The sequence below is a fragment of the Tigriopus californicus genome, chromosome 1, assembly GCF_007210705.1.
Source record: "Tigriopus californicus strain San Diego chromosome 1, Tcal_SD_v2.1, whole genome shotgun sequence".
NCBI classification, from domain to species: domain Eukaryota; kingdom Metazoa; phylum Arthropoda; class Copepoda; order Harpacticoida; family Harpacticidae; genus Tigriopus; species Tigriopus californicus.
This window is the reverse complement of record NC_081440.1, coordinates 16202237-16223317: the sequence shown is the minus strand read 5'-3', so window position 1 is coordinate 16223317 and position 21081 is coordinate 16202237. Positions and strand designations below refer to the sequence as shown.

The following is a 21081-nucleotide window of genomic DNA, read 5'->3' as shown; positions in this document are numbered from 1 at the left end:
TGGTGAGGAGATTGCACTTGCTCATTTTCTGAGCCAGGTCATAGATTAGGTTCAAACTGGAGCTGGTACAGCCGAGCGGTCTAAGAGGCAGCGTGAACAAAGCAAGCAGTTAACCCGGGCAATGAGACCCCATCCCTTGGGCCATAACTGTGGTTATTTGGCAGTTTTCCTTAAATCCTAGTAGTTTACTCCAATAGGTTGCCGCATCTACCAGATAATCTGTCAATCCGGACAACAGTTGACCCTTATCATTCAGGATTAGGGATGAAAAGACCACCAAGAAACTGCCTCTAATGACGACTAAGATGAGAGAAAGCGGCTTTATCTGTGCCCGAGGATTGTTTTGCAGACACTATAACAGGTGCCCAACCCCCGCCCAGAACTAGCGCCCCTAGACTAACGAATTTGGCTGCGTATACCACCTGGCTTACTAGGTCTACGCCAAGTGTTTAAAGGAAATGGTCTGCAATTTGCACCGAGCCTGGAGGACCTTGGATCTGGCCTTTGTGCGGAACGTCTTACGGGGGGTTTGACCACGCCTAGAGCGCTTTGTTGAGGCCAAAGAGGCTCATGATGAATAACACATTTCATTTGAGTAAGGTCAAGGAGCAAAGTGAAACAATGACATCCAAAATTGGCTGTGAAACACAACGTTCATGTCAAGTAAGAGATAGAGAATCTCTTTGGAACATCCGGTACTTACAAAGAAATGCAAGGCAAAATAATACGGTTTAATTTACAACTGGTCAAATTATCTAGGTATCAATGACTCCCGGTGTATTCTTTTCCAATATGTTGAAACACTTACATTGCAATAAACGACATCAAGATCACACGCCCACCTAATTCCCTGCGCCATAGACCCAATATTTGACGGAAACGATCACTAGTTCTTATTCATCTAAGTGTAACAAGACCAATTGTTTTTTCCGGTGCCTAATTCCTTTTTCCAATTAGTCAGACATCTTAAAAAACCAAGACAATCTTGAGATCCCTGACGGAGATGTGAGAGCTTCTCAGAATGATAGCCCTGCCCAACGGACCAATTCAACCACTGAACTGTCTAAAGAGTCTCAAAGTCTGAACTAGTCAAGTTGTAGCCTAAAAATTAAACCAGGGATCTCACTTATCTCCTTGTCATATTTGGCATTCGTTTGCATTAATCCTTTTTCCTCATGATTAAACTTTTTTCATGTGCACGTAGATCAAAATTTAGACATCATCTTCTTCCTCAAAATGTCACTGTTTATTGTTCAAAGCCCGTAAAAAGGGCTTCTTCTGTAGTAACCTAGCCCACTTTGCATCGATGGCTTCATAAAACGATTTAGGCAAAACATAACCCGGTTATAATAATTCGATTTAGTAGAGCACGTGTTGGGCAAGTATGTCTCCACTGTTTTTTCTGCATTTTTTGCGCAACATGATTGTTTTGCTTCTTCATGATTTTGCTCATGATTCTGTTAAAGATATAAGTAGCCTAAAATACCTGCATATAACCATTACCAGTGTTCTATGCTATGCTAATACAAATGATCACACTGGACGGTGAAAAGGCTGCTAGAAAGCCTGATTTGATTATTTATCATGATTGGAATATCTTTGGAAGATATCTACAGTTTTATTCATACCAGATCTTTAACTGATACATCAAATTTGATTTCCATTAAATCATGCTAAAAAGGACAAAGTGCGCAAAGCCAATTTTGAAAAGAAAAACAAACATTATTTAGCCAAGAAATTCGAACTACCTGCCCATGAAAGTTCTTAAACACACACACACACACACACAAGGTTGGTCAGGAATAGCGGTCAAAATATTGTCTAAAATAAACATAAAACATAACAGTGGGTCGTCTAGTGGGTAGATTGATGTTAAGGAATAGGGCAATGAGGTCTTATATTAAGGGTGGGCGATATAAAACAAACCTCGACTTCATGTTTTTGTACTTTTTGTACTATATAGTGCCCTGTTTAGATTGAACTCGAGCTTTGCACGGTGCCCATCGTCGGTTCTTAATGTCTCAATGTCCAATTTATATTCCGTTGACCACTAAGTACAGCTATAGCACGTACATCTCGGAGGACATTTCGAGCTCAAGAACAGTCATCGGCAGTTCATGTCTCCTAAAGGCTATATTTGTTGCCGTCAAAATCACTTAGACTCAATTCTCTAAAACGGTACTCTATTCACGAGTGAAGCTCCTCGTAGCTTATGTTCGTTGAATTCGATTCGATTGTTGGTTCCTGAAATCACAAGTGAATGGGGGAACAATTTGGACATGTTTTCGGGGCTCATGAGTCGCCCTAGAACGGCGTAGCTTTCACGTGGGCCACTCGTTGATAATCCGGGTCCAAGTCATCCAAATCATCGGAAGACGACGATGCTTTGCAATCGTAAGGCAAAGGCTGCAGAGCTCGGAGGGTGGGGGGATCACTGTTCACCAAGTATTCGTCCATTCGGCGCATTTGAGACTGGGTCATTGTCATTGTCAGTGGAGGCGGGGGAGGCGGCATTTCTTCATAAACCGAAAAAGATCGGTCATTCTCATTGGGGTTCATAACCGACAAGTAACTGGCCGCCATCCCGTTGCTGTTGGAGGTGGACGGGCCGAGGGGAGGCGAAGCGACGTTGATTTGGATCTCTTTTTGAAAGTGCTCTGAGAACGACGAGGATGACGAGGAGGGACCCGACGTTGGGATGGACCCCGGTGGGGGAAGAGGGGGCGGGCTCATGGTTTGTGTAGCTTGAGGCGCCGAGGCGCTCTTCAAGGATGGATTGTAGCTGCACTTTTTGAAAAGGGGCTGATGAGAACGAACCCCGGGGTTTCCACTATGGATTCGTGGAAGCTGAGCCTGGAAGAAAAAAAAAAGATCAAATAGAGCAAGGTGTCTAGGTATGAGACTATTAGGGATGGCTCTCTGCTCTAGGGTACTTTATAATGTGTCTCATCATCTGAGAGACAAACAAGGTAGTTTATTTTTGTTATTTCTCCTAGAAGTGAGCGTGGACTTCTAGAGTTATGGACTTTTAAGTTTATCAAAGGAGAAAAATTCGGATTTCCTGAACTATTCATCTTTGTCAAAACCAACATTTTGATATGATCTAAAGAGGGGGCCAAATGAAGAAAGAAACATTGACAAATGTGGGTCCAAAATCTGGCTTGAGGAACTCAGGAAAGGTAATCAAAGTTGTTATGAAGTATCTTGTCTATCTTTCTTTTTATTTTGACTTTAATTTTCGCCCTCCTCTTGATCAGCTAGATAAGTTACTAACAAAATAAGTGCTAAAGTGCTGTGGAACAAACAAATTTACAATTGAATGTTATAAAAGTGCCTGGGCCTCAATTGCAAGCAGCGATTTAGACAGATGTCTTATTTCATGAATAAGTTATGCATCCCACGCAATCCGACTTGCCAGGAAACCCACACAGAGTTCATATTTTTATAAGTGTATGACTTGAGCCGCCAAAAACCTCTTGGCTCATGAACCCTAAGACAAGTGTCATTTAATCAGACGGAAGGGACTCAACATTCGTTTCAAGTGGTCCGCTCTAACGTTCAGTATACCTTTCGTTCCAAAAAAATATATTAGAGCCGCTGACACGTCAATTCCATTCCTTTAGGATCCTGATTCTAGTCCAAACAATTGGCCAACCTTTAAATATCTATTGTGAAACTTTGCTGTAGGTCTGATTGGTTTTTTTAATGGATTCGCCCACGCTTGGGTAAGTGTTTTACATAAATATGGATGAGGTGATTAGACATGACTCAAGCGCTTCCATAATGGGAAAGCATTTCCTTCACGCTCTAAGCATATCTAGCATTTGAGCATAATTGGGCAAAGTTATGTTGATTCAATAAGTCTTTGTATCCTTCCTGTTCACAAACTTGTTGATGTGTTTGCTGTTGTTGTGGAGTGTACTTGCACACGTTGGAGGAAATCCGAATCCAAAGAAACGTGCGGGACTAAGTCCCTTTTAGACTAATAGGGCTGACTCTCTCCCTTACGAAAAGAACAATGCAGGACTACGAATCTCGTCATGTGTCATGTGGAGGTGGGTGGCAAATGACTCTTGCTTACGAAAACCACTCAGCGGTGGCTCATACATAACTGACAATGTTCTTTCTTGCATCTGGCTCTAATACTAACCAATAACCACATGACAACGAGCGAAGATGGATTTAAATACACGCTAGACCGATTTGTGCTTGGAGTTGACACGTGTCAAAGATTCTTTGAGGGCCACTTGTATCAAACCCAGAAAGACGTTCCACGAACTCACAAGGTGGCTAAGGCCAAATTGTTTTCCCTGCCAGAGATTGCAGATTTAGTGTCTGGATCATCCAGACCTCACCTCATCTGAGAACGAGTCAAATGATCCTGAGGAAAGTTGCTGGCGAGCCTCTTCATATGGCTGAGCCCGATGGGGATGACGACCAAGTTCTTCCTCGGGATGAGTTTGATGAAAGTAGGCCTGCTGTTTCAATGCCATTAAGCGGGACTTCCGGGCTTGATCCCGTTGGTAATTATCCCAAATTTGGTGAACACACATGAACAACAGGAACAAGATTGCACAAATGGCGCAGATCATGAAGATGACCAATGCGATTTCGATCAGCCACGTGATGGTTCGGAGATCTTCGGGGTCCAACGACCCTGTTCCATGGACCTTTTGAATCAGTTTTGCCTTCTTATGCTCAAAGAACCGTTTGATCTCAGTGGGGATCTGACTCACGGGAACCAAGAGCTGGCGGTCATTCCGGCGATCCAGAGATGTGACACTCTCATTTACCACCATTGTGGCGAAAATGTCCGAACTTGCACTCTGCCAGGATTGGTGACACTCAATGATCGAGTGACCTGGTTTTGCCTCCATTATCACGCCCCCGGTATCGCATATCACAATCGATTCATGCGGGTCTTGAACGAGCACTCAACGTTCGTGATCCGTACGTGACTCAGGCATTAGTTTACCATGCCGTTCCTTCATTCCCTTGTTCGTTCGTTGGCTGGCCTCCTTCCTGTGTGAAAAGCTCATTCGATACCTTGAAATAAATTCAACAGGGTGAACGGATTTATTTTCGGGTTGACATGTTCATTCTTCTGTTTGCGATTAGACACGATTTGACTAGAACATATTTATAAGCTAAGAATACTCTTTATGCTCAAGATCTTAGATCATCATCGTATTCCATGTCGACGATTTCCTGCGCTAAAAATGCGATGAATTTCTGGACCTCAATGGATTGGAGTAGGCCTTGCAAGTCTGCGAGGCCAAAGCTCTGGCGAGGACGAGCTTCTTTTCGAGTCGGAAGAGGCTTAAGAGTGGCTGAAATAGAGCATGTTTATTGGGCATAAGTTCAATTGGGTGGGAACTGTGGAATGAGGAATCATTACTTCGTAGTGTGGGACTGGGAATGGTCGGGCTTTGACGAATGTCCACCTTCATTATCTGGGACTGTGCGCTCCATCCAAAAGCGTTTCGCTCCATGATCCCGACGGAGTGTCCAATGTCCATCCCACGAAATTCAACATTGGCTCGAAACCGGGCTTCCGTGATCGAGGTTACGTTCTTGATAAGCGTCTCGCTATTTAGAGTGGCTTCACTCTCTGGCTTCGGGGGGAAGTGCCTTGTTAAGAGATTCGATAACGATCATTTCCCTTTTCTGATTTCTTACTCGATTGATTGCACTGATTGTACTGATTGAAACCAGTTGCAGGCCACACAGTACATTCACTAAAGTGCAGTTGTAGTAAAGAGATTTGATTGCCTTTGGATAGGAAGTACAAAAGACGATGGCTTTCGAAAAAGGTTAGAGGAAAATAGAAAATACGTCCTTTGAAAAATAAAATATAAGATAAACTGTACATGATTTTGAAATGTGGTCCGTCGGTGGAAGGTCCGAGGCAAGAAGCCATCATTGGTATCGCGGATTTCCACTCAATTGACAACATCTGACGGTTGGTTTCAAAATTTGCGCTCAAAACTACAGGCGGTGGAGGAGGCGAATCGCGCATTCGAATGAGAAAATCCGAGTTCAACTTCATCACGCCATTGTCAGCTATGCAGGAGTATAAACCGGAATGGAATCGGGTCAAGTTCGAAAATACGATCCAAGATTCGTCCAAGATGTAATGCTTGACCTGAAAATGATCGAACTGTATTGCTACCTGTTTGTTAAAGCTCTGCAATGGTCAAATAGGTAGATAGATAGATGGATGGATCGAATAGGCTTGATCATGCCCTTTGTTGGCAATAATGCCCAGTTATCCATATCTTAAGTCAGTTTGTCTTTCTCATCTGTATTCTAAAAAATCCTACATGTTTTGATTGACCGTCAAATAAAAAGGATATCAGTACGTTATCTAATTGTTTTTGATGGGAGATTTGGCCTAACGATAATGTTCGTTTTTCGAAACGCCTGCCACAAGTTTAAGTGATTCCACACAATCTTTGAGCGAGAGTCAAGTGCTAGCTAATTCAAGGGTGACTGTTTTGTGCTTACAGCATCCAAACGGGACGTCTCTAGGCTTAACTTCGGCCGAGGGATGCCCATGGCACGGCAGGGAACTTTCAAGGACGATTCACTGGCAAGATCGACTTCGTAGATAATATCTGGCTTCTGGACAAAATACGAGGGTTCCACGAGAATCACCTGGAACACTTCAGATGAATGAGCCGTCATCCCGTCTGAGCTTTCTACCTCGCAGCGGTAAAAGCCTTGGTCGTCTTCGGTAACCTGCATTCAAAAGCCACATTAGACTATTTTTTGTATTATCCAGGGTGCCCAACCAGCACTTAAACATGAATTCTTTACATGATCCCAATGGAGGGTGTCGGATCGGTTGTCTTGTGTTTGGAAGAACATCTGATTGCCTTCAAGTTGGACAACGTTCCGGCCATTCTTATACCACCTGACCTTGAAGGTGGGCGGATTTGCATCAATCAGACATGTCAGACGTCCTGGTTGTTCTTTAACGAGAAATTGCGCTACTGGTTGACGAGGAGACACTCTCGGCGAATCTGAAAGGGGGAATTGTGTGAGGTGTTTGTGTATGTCCTCTCAGGATATCCGCTTGCCATACTTTGACAAGAGTGATTTTCCCAAACAAAGAAGGGTAATGCTTACGGAAGACTAGAACACGAAATGAATGTGAGATCGTGTCTTCAAACCCTGTTGAAGCTTCACATTGATAGTGCCCGCCGTCCAGATGATTAACATCTCGTATGGACAATTTGTGTCCCAAAAGGCTCTTCGAGATTCGGCCGAATGATTTGGCTAAAAGAGGTTGCCCATCCTTCCACCAAGACACCGTGGGCAATACAGAGACGCCATTGGCGCCTATAAGCTCTTTGGGTCGACAAATGAGGTCGAGGAAGTCACCTTCTTGGATTTCTTGGTCATTTGATACCTCATCAAACTCATCGGGCACTAGAAGTAGGGATTACACTTTGTCAAATGAAGCTAGCCCCTGATTGAGACTGTTTGTTTCGTCGCTAGTTTTGACCAAGCCACTCTCCACATCTTGTCTAGCATGCAAAACGTACCTAATACTTGAATTTTAAAGATGTGGTTCAAGCGAAATTCAGGCTGGAATCCTTTGACTTGGCAGATGTATTGGCCGCTATCAGACGCACGTACAGGACGAATTAGCAACTCGGATTGCGAAATCGAATGTCGCTCATCTGTCACGATGGGACAAGTGCCTTTGAACCAATTCACTTCCACGCTATTCTTCAAAATTTTGTGCACCTAATGGTATATGCATGTACATGAGAACCATGATAAAAGCACGATTGTAGTGAAGTCCAATTGAGATACCTTACAAATGAGCTTGATGGGCTCGTTTGGGTCCGTTGTGACGGTCAGAACCGGACTAACTTCTTCAAAGCCATCTTTGGGGAACACCAACAACCTAAATACATTACTCTCCTGCAAGTAGGTTCAAACCCAATCTTGATTAAAGTATGATAATTCAAATTGAATAAGGTTAGTCCCACTTACTTCTTGGAACAAATCCTGGCCTTGTCGATCCTTGAGCTTACAAAAATACGACCCCGAATCCAGGGAAAACACATTCCTCAGAATGATGGACCCAGCAGCAAACCCATGAATGGGGTCGAGTCTTTGCATTCGCTCGGCGTAGGATCGTTGCACTGACGGGCCTGATCTACTATTCATGTCGTCAAATTGGACCAATGGCTTGGAGTCGCCCTGCAAAGGAGGATATCAAACAAATAGAAGTAGTTCATTGCGTTGACCCTGAACATGAAACAGAAGTATTGAGGGAGCCACTCACAATCTTCCACCATTCGGTCCCAACAATTTCCGATACATTATTGGCGGGTTTGGGGCACTCGAAAATGACATACTGTCCGTTAGGAACTACTATATCCACATATTTCTCAATATTGTCGAATTGTCTTCCTACAAAAACTTCAGAGGTATAGGAGGAGGCTCTTGTCCACGAATTAGGATGCATAATTATCTTTTACGTTTGACGATGAAGTTTATGGTTTGAAGGGTCTTGAAGGGGGTGCCCATTGCATGGCACGAGTAATTCCCGGTATGTTCTTCCGATGCGTTCTGAATCGTCAAAGTTGTTCCATTGGCAGACAAAACCATTCCTGGAGATTTTTTAGTGACCCGAAAAGGCGGAACATTGACAGTCCACAAAATATCACTCTCAACATTTTTCAGTCCCTATTTAAAAAGGAAAACTGCAGTGACGACCCAAAATAGAACCGGGGGGGACTGCTAACCTGACATTCTAAAACTGAACTGGATCCTACATTGGCCTCGATGCTTCGGATCATTGGCGTAGGATTGTGCATTGGGAGGGAGTCTTTTACCTTCAATTTGATGTTCCTCAAGATCTGAATGACAATGAAACGGCTTGCACACCACAAGTTTACATTGTTTAAGTTCGTCGATAACGGACCTGAAACGATTTTGTTCCCATTCCAATTGAACAAGAATACGTTCCCGAATGGTTAGGATTGACTTGGTTGATTCGCAAACGTGAGACGCCCATTGAGTTGTTGGATTCATCCAATCCGACAGACACTGAATACCGACCCATAGTATCCTTACTTTGCCGTTTAAAGGGATCAAACACAATATCAAGGACAAAAGAGGAGTCAGCCTAAAAACATATCGAAGGAAGACTTAATTGGCTTATCATGTTCACAAATTGGAGAAGATCACTCACCACTTTAGTCCAACGAATGGTCCATTCCTGAATCGCTAATGCACGTGGGATTTGGAACATACATGGCAGATTAGCATATTTGGCGCTCCTACTATCAATAGTAATCTGCTCCTCTGGATATTCGACTTGAGAGCTGAGCGATTCTGTCACGACGAGAATATACGTTGATAGAATATTCTTGATCCCTAGGCAACATCGTTTTTTGGCACATGCGGAACGTTAGGCTCATTTTTGTTTTTTTTAGGGATCAAATGTACGCAACAACTCAATTTGTTTCCAGGCATCAGGAACAAGTATAATTGCGTCCAACCAACACACGAAAAGTTTCTGTTGGACTACAATACAAAATGGAATTTGTTTTACCTTAGACATCACATACCCCGCCAATGATGTGTCAGCTAACATTTTTAACCAATACAGAAAATGTCATTGCAAATGAACCACCATGATTTGAATCTAATAAAGGTTGCCATCCAACTCCAAAATTGACCCACCTGACTTGTGTGGAGCTCATCAGAGTCCGAAAAATGAAAAATTTTGTTCGCACCCCTATTAGATGAAGCTTCAGTCACTTGGAAACGGAGTGACAAAATATTGAAAATGCACTCACCAGCCACACAGAAACAATACACCGCCCAAAGCAGCAAGTTCATGATCTCAACCGCAGATGGTATTCAAACCAAACTACCATCAGGGCAATTCTTTTCCAAACTTTTGTCAACACCTTCCAAAAAGATGGCTAACCATCCATCCATCACTCACTCACACAAAGTAGCATCTCAATGCTTGGGGAGCTCTGATGATGACTTTGATATCCATTGAAGCAGGAACCCTCGGATGAGGAGTGGCCCGAGCCAAAGAAAGAAGCAATCACGGACAAGGCGCGTTCCTCTCGTACGTTAAAGTCGTTGAACATGCAAGGGACGTTGTTAGAAAATCCTCCTCAGCTCTCTCTCCAAGTGCTTGAGTTCTGCCAGTCAAAAAGATTCCCCCCGCCGTTCTCTGAAGGAAATACAAATGGCCCCACAAATGCACGCATTGAACTTCAATCCTGAACGATTTCATACCTGTTCGAAAAGAAAAAAATCATATAAGGTCACACTAAACTCGGCCAAATTCTCCAAAATTTGAAATCCCAAATAGTTGCCCTCCAAAGATTGTCTATTTATTGAATAGCTGTTACTTTCTTTGCATGTAGTTGATAAAGTGGGGCCTTGAATAAACAACTGATCATGATACCTTTCATGGGGAGCTCGCCTTTCCGTCCTATTGAGTTTTAATAGAAGCTTAGGCAAGCGCTTGCTCTACCCAAAGGGCTTAGAAAGGTAGATGAGATCAAAGGGTCAATGTTGTTGACTTTTGTATTTCAAATATGCAAAGCGAGTTGTGGTCTTTGAATGCGCAATTTTCTTGGGTAAGAAATGTTTTCATGTCACAATTCGGACTTGAACTGATTAAAAGCTAAATTTCATCGATAGAAATTGCGCTCCCCTCATTATGACTGGAGACATGCTTTCCTGGCACTCGTGAATGCAGTCATGTAACAATAGTGTTATGAATCAGCTGACTCTCCGCAAAGTTTCCCGTTAGTTGCGCCATGGGAGGAATAAAAAGGCGAGTGCCGTACATTGACATATGGAAAGGATGAGTTTTAAAAGAGAATTTAAGGCAATCCTTACGAATTATTTGGATGAAAAAAATGACAACGCAGCAGATGAACCCTGATGAAGCATATGTATTATTAGACAAGGTAATATAAAAAAGGTAATGATGATGATGTATTTACTGTACACAGACAGATGTCTTGAATGGGTTCAAGGCACATTAATGACATTACACAACCACTCGAAAGTAAATCTGATCAGAAATCGAGTTTGAATTTGCTGATCGGTGATACCCTGGTATTATGGGTTGATCTGGAATGGTTTGGAGGAAGTTATCCAGGGACCTTAAATTTGGGAAGTGGATTTTTCCAAATTCCGGCTCGGAAATAAATTTCTTTTTGAGGGCCAAGTAAACACTAACAATGTTTTTTGAAAGCATTTAGTAACTTTTTCCACTGGAAAAAAAAATCTCAAAAAACACAACGATATAAGCCTGTTTAAAAGCAAGAAAGATGCATAACAAGACAACGTGAAACTACTTTTGCTAAAGTTTGAAGCAATTGCCAAAGTGCGTCTCAAAATGCACATTAAGCCTCTACGGTCACTAGAATTGACCCTAAATCTTGGGTTGGGACAAAGGTCATGAATGATTTTGAAAACGTACAGTATCAGATACCTTTCGTACCTTCTCTGAAAATTGACCAGGATTCTTGAAAATTATTCATAAATATCGATATTTTTTGCTGAAATGGCTCAAAATGTACAATAATTTGAAGAAAAGTCTCAAATGTGCAAGTTTTTTTTTGCAAAATTTGTACAATATGCAGAATACAAGTTTTGGCTGGCCCTAGTTATGACTGTGCTTTGATGTCATCAAACAACTGTTCTTCAAAGGGGCTAATTGCAAATTTTCAATGTCCCGTGAAAAATTGATTTGAATGCTTTTCCAATCTTTCAAATGGTTTGCTTGTCAGTTGGGCTTATGAAATTAGCAAATTTCATATTTTGTTCCTGGCCAAATTCGTTTGATAATGTGACCTTAAAATATACTATTGAAGCTCTTCTTGCTCTTAAAGAAAGGCTCCCAGTTCTGGTCTATAAGTTAGAATTGTTTTAGTAGAAAATTAGAGAAATGAAAATGTGTGCATAGTTTGCGGTAATCAATCGTGAACAACGTGGTTAAAGACATTGCTAGCGTTCAAATGGTATTATTTTTTTTTTCTCCGAAGGCGGGAAGCTAACCCATGCCTTCTGGGGAACCATATCGTGCCTCTATCGGGTTTATTAGACCACTCAGCTACCATGATTTGTATTTTGTGAATTCTAATATATTTGAATTGTTATTTGGTTTAAGGATAAATAAAATACTTTTGAAACATTACTGTTATGAGAGGACGTCTCAGTATGAATCTCAGGAGCTTTACATGCCTTTGATGATGATTGGCACTCTGGTGCGTAATTTAATGTCAAAATTGCTCGGTGTGACAATTTCTGGGTTACACTCGTGCTTCTCTATCTAGAGAAAGGGAAACTTGATTTCACTGAGATGCAAGTAAGCATTTTTGTCGGACATTATCACCGTATTCTAAGTACAGATCTAGCCAACCGTCGTAGACAAGCGGTAATTTGCGAGGGAATCTTGTAAAATGCTTTCCACTCTGATAAGTCTACTCATAATTTATGATTAGAGGCCGGATTTCAAAGGAATGTTTTAAGCCATGAAATATCATTTTTATGTCAACAAAAACTGTAAAGAAAAAAGTGAAAAAAATTCCCCTATTTTTTGGATGCCGCAAGCAACCTCTAATAGAATTGCTGCAAAAAATAAGGCATCATAATCACGATATTTCCTTGTTGCTGATCATCAAAATAGTAAATTGTTTGCATTGATTCTTGTTCTGCCAGGTTGATCATGACTGAGTAAACATTGATTTCATTTTACCGTGAGAAATTAAAAATTATTATTATAATTAGAAGATTATTTCAAAAAAAAAAAAAAAACTTTGATGGATCCAATTTGAGAATGTGAAATCAAGTTTGAGAGCACCTCCAAGCCCAGGCCTCGAGAATCCAGGCTAGTTTGAACAATGAATTCCACCTCTTTTCTTCCTCAGGGTCCCTCATTGTTCAATTTGCTTCCCTTTAATATTTGTAGGGAATACGTAGGCATTTTTGATCCGGTAATATTTTTCAGGTCAGACTTGGACCATTTTTGAAACAGCATTCCAGATCAACCCAACATTCAAGGACTAGCACGGTCTACCAATTCAATTTTGTTGGGAGACCAAATATCGCATAAGTTTAAAAGGTAAGAAATAGACGAAATATGACCTTTCATTTTAATAGATATTGGGGGCACATTCCCAGTACCGGTTACAAAAGTATGTGAAAACCCAACCAAAAATCATTTACTTGTAATTCTGATATGGGTAAAAGAAACACTGATATGTCAAATACTCATTTTTGTACATGTTGACAAAATGCCCTAATGGATATTCTAGATATTGCACTTGTAGCCTAATTCTTGCCTTTTCACATTGCCCTTTCTGATGTGATAGTTAAAATTTCCAACTTAAGAAACATACTCATGGAGGGTTTATCTAAATCTGCTGACTGGGGAAACGGTTTTTGTACTTCAAATTGGCAAAAATCTACAAAAATATGGAATCATCTTCCTTTCAGTTTCAATTTTCATTTATTAGCCAATTTTGGAAAGCAACGGCATAAATCAAATTTCTATTTTTGGTTTTTCACGGGCTTTTCTAACCGCTACAGGGAATGTAATCCCCAGAACTATTAAAATGAAAGGTCATATTTCATCTATTTCTTACCTTTTAAACTTATGTGATATTTGGTCTACCAACAAATTTGAGTTGGCAGACCGAGCTAGTCCTTGAATATATGATTGATCAGGAATGCTATCTAAAACTTTGTCCAAGTCTGACTTGAAAGCTACAACCGGATTGACAAGGCCCACGTATTCCCTACAAATATTAGAGGGAAGCAAGTTAAACAATGAAGAAGCCCAACAAAGAAGAGATGTGGAGTTCATTGTTCGAACTAGCCTGAATTCTCAAGGACTTGAAGGTGCTCTCAATACGCACATTAAGCCTCTACGGCCACTAGAATTTACCCTAAATCCTGGGTCGGGACAAAGCTCATGGATGCTTTTGAAGACATACAATATCAGATACCTTTCGTACCTTGTCTGAACACTGTACAGTCCCAACTTTTTTAGTCTCTCCCAATATGAGAGCTCTCTCATTCCTGTGATGTTCCTAGTGAAACATCTTTGGACTTGTTTGACCTTTTGCAAACCTGCTGAACTCATTGGAGCCCAAATGGGTGAAGCACATTCAAGATGTGGTTGAACAATCAACTTGTACTGAGTTAGCACCGTGATGCAGTCTCTGGAGATGAATTAATGCTTTTCCAGGTCAAAGTTGGGAAAAGCGACATTTCGACATGTCCTGAAAATATTTGTCAACAAAACCATCAAATCATGTGAAATAAATATTCTATATGCGAAACACTTTCAAATCCGGCCTCTCTTTCTGATTGTACTCTTCTCCTTTGTTTCTCCCCCTGTCTTTTCGAAATTGTTCTGTCTATTCTTCTGACTCTAGTTAAAAATCAGGACACAAAATAGGGCTCTCACACTAGTCAGGTGTGAATTCAAAACTAAAGTTCACTGGAGGAAAATAAAGCAAAATTATGGGCACAACCGCGAAGCAGGAATGAATTTCTCTATTTGAATCCGGAGAGATCATTGGATGATTCGATTTTTTCTCAATCAAATACAATTATGGAATGTGATGATGATGCGTGCAAAACAACCTGGGCGTTAATTACAATAATAACAATGATTCAGGGTCATGCTCATTCATATTCATGGTAAAGGAGCATGAATAATAGAGGTACGTCTCGAATATTGAACGGGTACATTGTGTTGAAAAGTTAAACTTAATACTTTACGATAGGACATTAAATAAATAAATAGTTAGCGTCAGCCGTCATTTCATTTCAATAATAATTTGTTCTTGCCCATGGGTAAATCTAGAATGGTCGGTTGCCATCCAATCCATTTATAGTATTGCTTGGTCCGTTGGTGGATGAGGATGCGAAGGTGGATGGTTATCATGTTGGTGGTTATTATAATGTGCGCAGTACAACAACAGAAGTGCGAGTCGACAGGAGATATTCGGGGACGGACGGTCCAACGTGATCCGGCTGGAGGTTTTTTGAAACGGTTCCGCGGCCTTTCGAAGTCACAAAATGTCACACGAATACGTGCTTATGGCTGTGAGGTGAGGAGGTCTTACTACTATTACTTAAGGATTCTCGATGATGATACGACTTTTCGCTTAACAAGTCTCCCGGGTCCACATCCGATAACTCCATGTGCTCAATACGAACCACCGAGGACCGTCGGGGAGGAATTTCCGGTGATCTCGAACTTGATTTCGACGTGGATGACCTCTGGCTATTGGAACTGATCACGGACATATGAATAAGGGTCGGTGAAGCCGTTTCAAAGGAAATGGGGGCTGCCACGATGCTGGGCACACTGGAAGACACGTTAGCCAGCGTTTCGTAGCCAGCCTCTGAGCTCTTTTTACTTAGCACTTCGTATTGCGGGTCATTGTCACTGTTTTGTCGTGGTCGGTATTTCTGGGGAATGGTCTCATAATCCAAATCACTATCACTCGCATTTTCCTCATTGGCATTCTTCAATTGGGCGTATGGCGGTTCCCCCCCTTCACCTCGATGCATCCGAGGCATCTTTTCTCTGACACTCTCATAACCCGGATCACGGTGGCCTTTATCCGATTTTTCAATCGAATCATAGTCAGCCTCGCGGTTCTTGATCACTTCATAGCCCGGTTCTCTACTCGCCGTACCGAGCCTCGGGCCCGCACCTGTCACGGTTTCGTAACCCGCGCTTGTATTGGAACGCCAATAATCAGGCATCACTTCATAGGGCGCTTCCATTTCATTGGGCACGGTTTCGTAGCCTCCGTTGCGAGTAGTGGAAGCCATATTGTTGGGAGGTACTGGTGGTGGTGGGTTCAACAGCTCAGGGAGGGTTTCATAGCCTTCTTCAAAGTCGTTTTTGGCAGGTGGCTTTTCCTCTTGAATGAGTTCATACCCAGAAAAGTCTTCCTCCTTGGCAGGTTGCTGCGGAGGGCGGTGGGAAATTATCTCAGCCGGGATGACAGATTGAGGTCGGGGAGGCGTCTTTTTAGGGCGGGCCCCCAAGCCCATGGCACTGGCACCCACCGGTAGCTCGAGATCGGCGTCGTCGTTTCGACTAATGCCTTTGCGCACTTTGGCGTACATTTCTTCCACGTTGTAAGAGAGTCGCTTTGGAATGCTAGGGGGAGGAGGGTGCGATACGGATGAACTTTCCCCTAGGACTCTGGTGGCTACGGCCGGCCGTGGCCGTGATCGATCGATCCTCGAATACGTGTGATTAGGGGCTACGGAATAACGGCTGATGGGTGCTGGAGGAACTGAGGCCGATGGATTGACGTATCGGGAATCCGGACGAGGATGAAAATCCACTTCAGACTCTTCCGGAGGCAGATCAATTACGGCATAGGTCTCGCTATTCGTTTGACTGTGTGGACCACGAGGATCATCAATAGCGGCATACGTTTCATCGGAGGTCTCGGATAGTGTGGCATAGGGTGTTTCCATGGGACGAACGAGCTGCAACGACTTGGCCGGTTCCCGCACGGTAATACTCGTATAACCTTTGGAGGAATCTTGGGAATCGCCGCTAAAATTGGCATTCGTGTTTTGCAAATTATGGGAGTTGGGTAAAGTGGGGGGTTCAGGCGGCAGGGGCGTGGTCTGGCGGCTATTGCCCACGGAGGGATGGGATTCATCCAACGGCTGAGTGCTATGCCCAGAACCCGAGCGACTACTACGATTGAGCGGCGGATGTAGATGGGAATCCACCAATGCCAAAATATCATCATCTTCTTCATCGTCTTCATCCTCCGAAGACGAGGACCCGGGCTCGGGTAAGTGCGAGACGCTGGACCCCGTGTCCTGATTTTTCTTGACGGTAGCATACGGGTGCTCCATTTTGGATTTTTTGACTTTGGCGTAGGGATGTTCTCGTTTGGTCCCGCCGTGACCGCGGGGCCCGTCCGTTTCATTGCCTTCAAAATCGGCATCTTCGACGGTAGCGTACAAATCGGAAGCTGAATCTTCCGTGGACTTCGGGATTTCAGGCAACCGACGGTCGCCGGTACGGGAGGGCGTGCGCGCATGTTGATGGGTCGGGCCTTGCGCCGGGGCCGAGGGGCCACTTGAGCCCACCGAGGCGCCCGACACGTTCAAACGCCCGGGCTCGCCGGTCCGGCCATAATGACCATTGGTCACGGGTCCGCCCAGTAGACGGGGCGAGCTATGGGCGGACACCGGCGGACCAAAGAGCGACTCCGACGAGGGGCGGCGACTGGCAGCCTTCTCCGGGTCGTGAATAGGCGAGATGACGCCGGCCACGCCCATAATAGCCGGATCCTTCTTGGAAGACTTGATCTTGAGACACAGGAAGGCCATTAAAGGTAGGCTGACCAGGCCCACCGCCCCACTTAACCAAAGCCAGGCCTCGGGGACGAGCATGGTGAGGGCGGGTAGCTAATGAGGCTGATGAGACTGATGAGACTGAGGCGGCCTGGGACTGAGGCGGGGCTGACGGGTTGGGCTGGGCGATAAATGGGTGTGTCGCTCCATGGAGACAAAGCGTGGTTAGAGTTTTGAAAGTTAAGTCATTTAGCAAATGGGTGGACCCGGGGTGAGTCAGGGAGTGACAAGGGCCCAGGTCTTAGCGCCCTCGGGTCCCAAAGGCCCAATGAAGCTGGATCAGGTAGATTGAGGCGGGCGGGAGGCGGGCGGGAGGCGGGCGGAAGGCGGGGATCACCGGCCAGTGATGCTGATCCTCCTCGGCAATTACCCCATCCTAGTCCCAGTAGGTTAAAGAGGGAGGGCTGAAAGGCCATGGTCGAAGGTTGACGCGGTTCACGAGGACTGGCCCCATGCCCATGGTCGTGATTATTGACTTGGTGGAGCCCGTCAAGCAGTCGAGAGGCTAAGGGAGGCTAAGGGAGGCTAAGGGAGGCCAAGAGAAGGCCAGAGAAGCGAGACCTTGAAAACACAACACTTGACTGACGGACTGACACACAGACAGACACACAGACAGACACACAGATAGACAGACAGACTAACTGAATGGCTTCACACGATTCACGTAGCACGCACTCTGGGACGCACTCAGGAGGAGCGTGACTGGGGCACTCAGTGACACTGACGCCGCTGGCAGCCTTGCCAGACCCACCAGGGCTGCTCTCGCACTCTGCTCCTCGCACTCGTTCTCGTCTCGGCCCGCTTACTCCTACTTCCAACGTGGTAAAGGTGTTGGAGGTGGTGATCATGGAGGGAGGGGATGTGGGCCAAGGAACTTGGCTCGGCCTCGCAGACCCGTCAGACCCGTCCGACCCGATTCTTGAGGGGGAAAGAGGGATGAAAAGCGCAACATGACCTCCATGCCCAGCGATACTGCTCTGGATTCGCTTAAAAGCATGCCCCTACTCTAATGGGTGTGTCGGATTGGAAGCCAGACTACGATTTGATCAGAGGCCTACACTAATCAGCCTTGTTTCAGGATGTTTAAAGAGGCTGGCGGTGAATTCCAACAACGGAATAAAGTCTGAGAGTGGCATGGACGTTTAGGGGCTGGGTCTGACATTTGTCTCATTTTGTATGTAGCCTCTAAACCGGTTCACACTCCACATGACATACTTAGTGATGGTGCGGCCAGTTCGGTAGGTCGGACTCGTACAAATACTTGGATGTTATGAGTGTTTGCCGCATTTTCCGAGTCCGGACTCAAGCCCGTTTCCAAACCCAATTTTGGTTCTGCAAAACTTTACAAGGCTAACGCCTTCACCTTTCAAGGGCTCGCCTGTTACATGGCCAATTCATGATGAACATAATCAATCCCGCCGTTTTCTGAAGAAATGGCTCGAGTGCTCTCGAACTCGACCCAGCGCTAGTGGTTAGTATTGGCAAATTTAGTAACAGCAAACTTATGTTGAAGGACAACTTCAGATATGCTTAATTCATCCTATGTTTTATTGTTTTCCATGGCTCTATCTACATAGAAAAGTGTAATGACCAGGCATCGCAAAAATATCTTTTTGAGGGCCCAAAATCATAAAAATTTCAAAGCACATTTTTTTCTTCAGAGCCAAAAAATCTCTCTAACGCACTAAAAAGAACAATTTTGCAAACTTTTGAACTAATACAGAAGGGTTTCAAGATATTTCACAATTTCAAGATCTTCAAAATCAATAGCTCTCAAAATTGTCTCCTAACTGGGACCACCAAATTAATACCCTAAACCATGCACGTTTCTAGATGAAATTTGATTACTTTGGGTGCTCTGTGTTTGCCACCTCTCAGGGTGAGGAGACCTCGGCTAAAATGCAAATCTCTTTATATTTGTTCTTTTTGTGTGTAAAGTATTGGGGTTCTTGATGCATTTTCAAGAAAAGTTTGCGCTTTTATCAAATGTGGCAAGCAGCAACAATGTGGGAATGGGAGAGCTACAGTTTTGGGACAAACTGAGAAGATTGGGCATCTTTAACCATAAGTATCCATGATCTTTGTCCTCAAAAGAATAAAGTAAGGAAGAAAGGTAGAAAAGGTAAAAGATGAATACCCTCTTGAGCCTTCCACAATCTGGGCTTGTCAAAACAATGAGAAGTACCTTCTTCTTGTTTGTCAGATAATAAATGTAGCCACAGACACGGACTTCTACTCTCACGGGTTCCATCATTGTTCCACCTGCATACACACACCGTTCCTCTTGCAGGTTTTCATTAAAAATATAAGTATAAAATAATGCAAAACATATCTTTATGGGTTTACTTGTCAATGTTGGGGTGAAGTACATTTCGACAGGCTGAGCATTCCACTCACCCCCAATTCCAGTATTATATTAGGACCTTGAGGGAATAGGCTACAGGGACAGGTTGGCGAAGGGTTTATGGACCTCTTCCTTCAAAGCATCGCACTTTTGGTCAGTGGTCAGGTCACTGATTGCTAACTTATATGTCTTATGACTAGACTTCGGAACAAGGTAGAAACAATCAACAAAAGAGATAATAAAACGGTTAAAAATATTGACAAAAAGGGAGCAAAACCATGCATAAAAAGGCAACCAAAGAGTATAAATTTGTATTAAAAAAAGTTAGAAAGCTTGAAATTTTGTTATGAATGTGCTCAAAAGATGACATCACAATCAAACCTTTGATCCCAGATGACTAGAGGGTCGAAAAGACAGTTTATAAATTTGGTCACATACTTTTTTAGGTCATGAAAATAAAGCAAAATAAGTCTCGGAAATGTCAGATTGAGTTGTAAAAAGGGGAAAAAGTTATTAATGTATTTTGCCATTGCCATTCATGTATTATGATCTTTTTTAGGGCAAAAATGGCTGGATTATTTTTTTCCACGATCTTCCGGCTCTGTAGGCTCACACTTATTGTCTGGCCTTAACATCATTGTTGGCACATATCTATGACTATGCTAACTAAAAATCATATTTTTGAAACATCATGAAATCGTGGTCCAGGACAAAGTGTGGTCTCTAAAGTTTATCCCAACATTATGTGAGAATTGGACAAAGCAAAAATTAAAATACACCTTGAGATACTGATCAATGCCAATCAATTCATGCATTCTGGTTTTGCGTTTTTATCTTGCGGTTTCTAGACACAAATATTGTGCCTAAGCCATCCCATGGAACGTATGCAGGCTTGGCCCAGTTAATGTTTGGGCGCATGGTTGCGGTCCATATCTGTGTGCCCCACCGATTCAAGGCTAAATATGCCATTTAACAAACAACTGGCCATAATCGACGGGTCAGATCATAAAGGGCGCCAGGGGCTAGTCATTATTCGATTTCTGGGCCTTTTGCGGTCAATTTTAGCCTGGCTGCGGGCCTGACGTAGGAGTAAGTCACCCTGATGGGCTGAGGTGTTTTGGCCCTGAGCTGCCACTACTGGGAGGCGTACGATGCTGATGTTTGTTTGTGTGTATGTCAGTCACTTCCAGACAGTGCTGCCAGATGGCAGTACGCACCTGGCTGGCGAAAGTTGAAAATGGCATGGTTTCTGGCATATTCTGGGACTATGTGGACAATATGATGGTTGACTTCGCTGGCCGGGCGAGGCACACCCCTCCGAC

At 43.6% G+C, this 21081-nt stretch overlaps 3 protein-coding genes across 3 annotated transcripts; all 3 read right to left on the bottom strand.

The window, feature by feature from the left end:
* Positions 1-1968: 1968 nt before the first annotated feature.
* On the bottom strand, positions 1969-4905 carry LOC131881648 (hepatoma-derived growth factor-related protein 2-like). The gene is made up of 2 exons (XM_059228578.1): positions 4356-4905; positions 1969-2853 (listed from the first exon to the last, which is right to left on the bottom strand). The coding sequence occupies exons 1-2, from the start codon at positions 4875-4877 to the stop codon at positions 2305-2307; spliced, it is 1071 nt and encodes a 356-aa protein (XP_059084561.1). The 5' UTR covers positions 4878-4905; the 3' UTR covers positions 1969-2304.
* A 49-nt stretch (positions 4906-4954) lies between these two features.
* LOC131885926 (hemicentin-2-like) lies at positions 4955-10212 on the bottom strand. Its single transcript, XM_059234137.1, has 15 exons — positions 9977-10212; positions 9215-9357; positions 8945-9148; positions 8766-8879; positions 8499-8706; positions 8303-8430; positions 8008-8217; positions 7825-7935; positions 7551-7755; positions 7132-7434; positions 6820-7025; positions 6508-6741; positions 5871-6145; positions 5399-5631; positions 4955-5330 (listed from the first exon to the last, which is right to left on the bottom strand). Exons 1-15 carry the CDS (start codon positions 10128-10130, stop codon positions 5167-5169), a joined length of 2892 nt encoding a protein of 963 aa, XP_059090120.1. The 5' UTR covers positions 10131-10212; the 3' UTR covers positions 4955-5166.
* A 4338-nt stretch (positions 10213-14550) lies between these two features.
* On the bottom strand, positions 14551-18055 carry LOC131880052 (nucleolar and coiled-body phosphoprotein 1-like). Its single transcript, XM_059226553.1, has one exon. The coding sequence runs from the start codon at positions 17452-17454 to the stop codon at positions 15097-15099; it is 2358 nt and encodes a 785-aa protein (XP_059082536.1). The 5' UTR covers positions 17455-18055; the 3' UTR covers positions 14551-15096.
* Positions 18056-21081: the final 3026 nt, after the last annotated feature.